The 6,277-nt window shown below is 40.9% G+C and overlaps 1 protein-coding gene across 1 annotated transcript; it reads right to left on the bottom strand.

Annotated features, from left to right (window-relative positions):
• Positions 1–1,570: 1,570 nt before the first annotated feature.
• LOC128045823 (60S ribosomal protein L17-like) lies at positions 1,571–2,205 on the bottom strand. The gene has a single exon (XM_052638294.1). The coding sequence runs from the start codon at positions 2,170–2,172 to the stop codon at positions 1,618–1,620; it is 555 nt and encodes a 184-aa protein (XP_052494254.1). The 5' UTR covers positions 2,173–2,205; the 3' UTR covers positions 1,571–1,617.
• Positions 2,206–6,277: the final 4,072 nt, after the last annotated feature.

Here is a 6,277-nt window from a genome sequence, read left to right as displayed (position 1 = left end):
GACTCACATTTTGATGTCTTGTGAGTATTGGTAACTCAGTATACCTAAAATGGAATTCTCTATATCCTTGGCAGGTACTTAATCTTCCAAATAGTGCCCTATTCCTTCTGAACCTATTTTTCTTCCTGTATTATCACCCAGCTTAGAGACTTCTGAGTCATCTTGCTTCTTCCCTTTCCTTTATGAATCCAGTTTAAATTGGTAAATCTTGTTGAGATTATCTGAAATGATTTTTAAAACTTCAATGCTACTGCCAACACCCTAGTTCTAGTACTTAAAATGCTTTGTCTTTTTACTTTCTATGCCTTTACAATTCTTGTTTTACCTTTCTGTAATCTACTGTTTCCTCTTCCCCATTCATTTTATACACTGGAGACTGATTTATCTTCAGAAATGAGAATCTGTTCATCTGTAAGGTAACATGTTGACTCCCTCACTATTCTAATTCCCTTAGATACTCTTTGAATTCTCTCCCTGTGGCAAGAGGCAGGTTGCTTCACAGCTCTTACTCTCATCCTGGAAATTTTCTTTTCCTTCATGGGAGAGTTTCTTTCTGGTTATCTTTGCTGCTATCATGTTACTTGGTAGGGGTTCTGCTTGGGCTCTGCAACCCAAATATGGAGACAAAATCTTTGCTTAATTCCACCCAATACAGCTGAGACCAGGCTATGATTTTTTACACAGGACTACTAAAAGTTTGTTTTTAACTTTATTAATAGAGGATGAGATGGCTGGATGGCATCACTGAGGCAATTAACATTTACTTGGGCTAACTTTGGGAGATGGTGAAGGACAGGGAGGCCTGATGTGCTGTAGGTCATGGGTCTCACAGAGTTGGACACAACTGGGTGACTGAACAACAGCAGCTAAAAGTGTAGCATAGTAGGAGGAAATTTGAAACAGATATAGCTGGCTTTTACATAGGTTGATCTGGAAGAAATGGGCAACATTTACCTACTAAGCCTTCAGCTTATTGTCTAGTGAGTAGAGGACGTCTTTTCTTTGGAACCTGGAAGCAGTTTGAGATCTGAGGGAAAGGACTTATTCCTTGCTCCTTTCTTCTGAGGATCTAGCATCCTGACCTGTAACTTCTTGATTTTTGGCTGACTAACACTGGGACTAGTTCACTTCAGGAGATTCAGTCTCCTTTCTGCAGAGATGCAGTGTTATGTTAGTCTTTGGCTACAACAGAGCAAACAGACCCAACATTTGTGTAAGACAGATTGGCTTATTCAGCACATATAGAAGATGTGCCACACAGCCAGGGGTTTCAGAGTCGGACACGACTGAGCCACTGAACTGAACACATGGCTTTAGGTGCTGGAGAAATAATGATGAACGAGAAAGACAAGGTTCATGCTGGTGGTGGGGGTGCAAGACAGAAAATAAGAAATAGATAAAATAATTTCAGGTAGTGAAGAAAATAAGAGAGCATAAGATAATATGATAGTGAGTAATTGGGGTGGAAAGAAGCAATATTAGATATTTCTCTGAGAAGCCAGCTTGTGGTTTTTAAATAAGATCTCTTAATTTTTTTTTTTTTAACGCTTGAAATACATTTACTAATTAAAGACAACCAACAATTTTACTTTTATTTGCGTTTATTTTTTGTGGCATTTATTCCCGGGCCATAAGTTTTTGTTTCTTCAGTTTCTTCTGGGATATCTTTTTCTTCTGTGCAGCCTCCTCTCCTGGTTTAGGAGCAATCTGTTCTTTTTCAGTAAGGATCATCTCAATGCGGCAGGGAGAGCTCATGTAGGGGTGGGTCCGACCGTGAGCTCCGTAAGTCCTGCGTCGCATCTTGGGGGCTTTGTTCACTTGGATGTGCTCAATGACCAGAGAATCTACATCTAAGGCCTTAAGTTCAGCATTACTCTCTGCATTTTTGAGCATGTGTAGTAAAAATTCAGCACTCTTTTTGGGCCATCGACCCTGAGTCCAGCCCCGCTGTTTGGCCTGTGCACACCTGCCAACTCCACCGTTGTAGCGGCGGAATGGCACACACTGCTTCTTTAACGTGACGTCCTTCAGATACTTGGTGGCTTTTCGGATATGCATACCCTTTATGGCCTGGGTGGTTTCACGAGTGTTCTTAAAGTGTACACGAAGATTTGAACCTCTTGATTTGCATGATTTTGTGGGGTTTGCTGGGTCAAGTGAATAGCGCACCATTTTTAGGAGTCACCTCAGGCCGCTTACCGGAAAAGGAAGCTAAATAAGATCTCTTAAAAAGGTTCCTTTAGTTCCTGTGTACAGGGTGATCTTCAGGAAGCACGATGGGAAAGAGTATCAATTAGGAGGCTGTTGGTATAATTTTTGTGTAAAGGTGACCATTGTTTGAGGAAGATAGAGATGGTGAGAATTGGTTGTGATACATTTTGGAGATGGAGGCAGTGGGACTTGTGGATCAATTGAATAGGGAAATAAGACTGCAGACCTCTGGGTTTTCACCTGGATGAGCTAGATATTTGGTGGCACCATCAACTGAGATGGGAAAATGCAAAAGAGTACACATAGTAATGAGGATAAAGGAAGTGAAGTGAAGTGAAAGTCGCTCAGTCGTGTGACTCTTTGTGACCCCATGGACTATATAGCCTGTCATGCTCCTCTGTCCATGGAATTCTCCAGGCCAGAATACTGGATTGGGTAGCCGTTTCCTTCTTCAGGGATCTTCCCAACCCAGGGATTGAACCCAGGTCTCCCACATTGCAAGTGGATTCTTTACTGTCTGAACCAGCAGGGAAGCCCTGGAGGTTCCACCAAGATAGGAATAAACTGTTATTCCTTACATTAGATTACTGGTATAAATTGCTTGTGATTAGTATATAACAGCTTCACTGTAAAGAATACATCAGAGTTTCTCAACATTGATACTGTTGAGGTTTTGAACCAGGTAATTTGTATGGGGTAGAGCGAGTTGCCCTGTGTATTTTGGATGTTTAGCAGTATACCTGCTCTTTATCAACTGCATGCCAGTAGCAATGACTCCCCATTGTGAGAACTGAAAATACCTCCAGGCATGGCCAGATATCTCCTGAGGGGCATGATTGCCCCTCGTTGAGTACCATGGCTTTAGATACAGCCTAAAGACCTATCCAAATGGTTCCAACTAGTTCTCATTCCATCCTCTGGAATGAGGATATAAATTCTGTCAATACAGCTATGTTGATTGACATGCTACTTTTCTTGCTTTTGTGCCTTTTAAAAAAATCATGTTTTATTCAGCCATAATTGTTTCCTGATTTTTTAACCTAAATTTTTATCCTGAGCACTGGTTCTGTTATTAAAAATATGCTTGTAAATATAACTTTAATGGCTTTAAAATTATAATATTTTAAAGTTGTAATACTTTAAAACTAAAAAATTTTTTAAATTGTAATAATCTGTGGTATAGATAGACCATAATATGAGAATATCCTCCAATTCTTAGGTTGTTTAAAATCTTTTCCTGTTAAAAGTGAGGCTACACTGGCTGGATGAAGCACAAGCTGGAATCAAGATTGCTGGGAGAAACATCAACAACCTCAGATATGCAGACGACACCACCCTCATGGCAGAAAGCAAAGAAGAACTTAGGAGCCTCTTGATGAAAGTACAAGAGGAGAGTGAAAAAATTGGCTTAAAACTCAACATTCAGAAAACTAAGATCATGGCCTCTGGTCCCATCACTTCATGCGAATAGATGGGGAAACAATGGAAACAGTGAGAGAATACTTTTGGGGGTTCCAAAATCACTGCAGATGGTGACTGCAGCCATGAAATTAAAAAACACTTGCTTGTTGGAAGAAAAGCTATGACCAACCTAGACAGAATATTAAAAAGCAGAGACATTACTTTGTCAGCAAAGGTCTGTCTAGTCAAGGCTATGGTTTTTCCAGTGGTCATGTATGGATGTGAGAGTTGGCCTATAAAGAAAGCTGAGTGCTGAAGAATTGATGCTTTTGAACTGTGGTGTTGAAGAAGATTCTTGAGAGTCCCTTGGACTATGAGGAGATCCAACCAGTTCATCCTAAAGGAAATTAGTGCTGAATATTCATTGGAAGGATTGATGTTCAAGCTGAAACTCTAATACTTTGGCCACCTAATGCAAAGAACTGACTCACTGGAAAAGACCCTGATGCTGAGAAAGATTGAATGCAGGCGGAGAAGGGGACGACAGAGGATGAGATGGTTGGATGGCATCACTGACGCGATAGACATGAGTTTGAGAAAGCTCCGGGAGTTGGTGATGGACAAGGGAGGCCTTGTGTGCTGCAGTCCATGGCGTCACAAAGACTCAGACATGACTGAGCGACTGAACTGAAACTGGCTAAACTGAGTGGGAGATGTTGGGACCAGTGAGGGTTTGAGGTTTCCTTCTGGGATAAGAAAAATATTCTAAAATTGACTGTAGTCATGGTTATGTAAGTCTGAGTATACTAACGCTCATTGGGTTGTGTACTTTAGATGTGTGATGTGAATTATATGGCATCTCATTGAAGTTGTTATAGAAAAAGATTTAAAGCAAACAGCCTTATGTGTAACTTTTTACAAGTTTTTTTTTTTTAATTTTTATTTTTGGTTGTGATGGGTCTTTGTTGTTGCTCACAGGTTTTCTCTAGTTGCGACAGGTGGGGTCTGCTCTTCATTGTGGTGCACTGCTTTCTCATTGAGGTGGCTTCTCTTGTTTCAGAGAACAGGCTCTCAGCGCATGGACTTCAGTAGTTGGGGTACAGAGGCTTAGTTGCTCTGTGGCATGTGGAATCTTTCTAGACCAGGGATCGAACCTGTGTTCCGTGCATCGGCAGGCAGGCTCTTATCCACTGTACCACCAGGGAAGTCTGATTGTGTTTAATTTTTGTCTGTAACTCTAGAAGTGAAACTACTGATTGAAGGCAAGTGAAAAATATATTTACGGTTTATTGAGGTATTCTATTACTTTACTAGCATGTGAGATGAGTGCAATTGTGTGGTAGTTTGAGCATTCTTTGGCATTGCCTTTCTTTGGGATTGGAATGAAAACTGACCTTTTCCAGTCCTATGGCCACTGCTGAGTTTTCCAAATTTGCTGGCATATTGAGTGCAGCACTTTCACAGCATCATCTTTCAGGATTTGAAATAGCTCCACTGGAATTCCATCACCTCCACTAGCTTTGTTTGTAGTGATGCTTTCTAAGGCCCACTTGACTTCACATTCCAGGATGCCTGGCTCTAGGTGAGTGATCACACCATCATAATTATCTGCGTCATGAAGATCTTTTTTGTACAGTTCTTCTGTGTATTCTTGCCACCTCTTCTTAATACCTTCTGCTTCTGTTAGGTCCATACCATTTCTGTCCTTTATCGAGCCCCTCTTTGCATAAAATGTTCCCTTGGTATCTCTAATTTTCCTGAAGAGATCTCTCATCTTTCCCATTCTGTTGTTTTCCTCTTATTTCTTTGCATTGGTCACTGAGGAAGGTTTTCTTCTCTCTCCTTGCTATTCTTTGGAACTCTGCATTCAGATGCTTATATCTTTCCTTTTCTCCTTTGCTTTTTGCTTCTCTTCTTTTCACAGCTATTTGTAAGGCCTCCCCAGACAGCCATTTTGCTTTTTTGCATTTCTTGTCCATGGGGATGGTATTGATCCCTATCTCCTATACAGTGTCACAAACCTCAGTCCATAGTTCATCAGGCACTCTATCTGTCAGATCTAGTCCCTTAAATCTATTTCTCACGTCCACTGTATAATCATAAGGGATTTGATTTAGGTCATACTGTAAAGTAATGCTCAAAATTCTCCAAGGCAGGCTTCAGCAGTACGTGAACTGTGAACTTCCAGATGTTCAAGCTGGTTTTAGAAAAGGCAGAGGAACCAGAGATCAAATTGCCAACATCCACTGGATCATGGAAAAAGCAAGAGAGTTCCAGAAAAACATCTATTTCTGCTTTATTGACTATGCCAAAGCCTTTGACTGTGTGGATCACAATCAACTGTGGAAAATTCTGAAAGAGATGGGAATACCAGACCACCTGACCTGCCTCTTGAGAAACCTATATGCAGGTCAGGAAGGAACAGTTAGAACTGGACATGGAACAATAGACTGGTTCCAAATAGGAAAAGGAGTATGTTAAGGCTGTATATTGTCACCCTGCTTCTTTAACTTCTATGCAGAGTACATCATGAGAAACTCTGGGCTGGAAGAAGCACAAGCTGGAATCAAGATTGCCGGGAGAAATATCAATAACCCTCAGATATGCAGATGACGCCACCCTTATGGCAGAAAGTGAAAAGCCTCTTGATGAACATGAAAGTGGA

This window comes from Budorcas taxicolor, chromosome 3, assembly GCF_023091745.1.
Source record: "Budorcas taxicolor isolate Tak-1 chromosome 3, Takin1.1, whole genome shotgun sequence".
NCBI lineage: Eukaryota > Metazoa > Chordata > Mammalia > Artiodactyla > Bovidae > Budorcas > Budorcas taxicolor.
The sequence above is the reverse complement of the archived record's forward strand: the minus strand, read 5'-3'. Positions and strand labels throughout refer to the sequence as shown.

Bases quoted from the DNA above. Each gene is read 5' to 3' on its own strand.
- LOC128045823 (XM_052638294.1), bottom strand. From the start codon at position 2,172: ATGGTGCGCTATTCACTTGACCCAGCAAACCCCACAAAATCATGCAAA.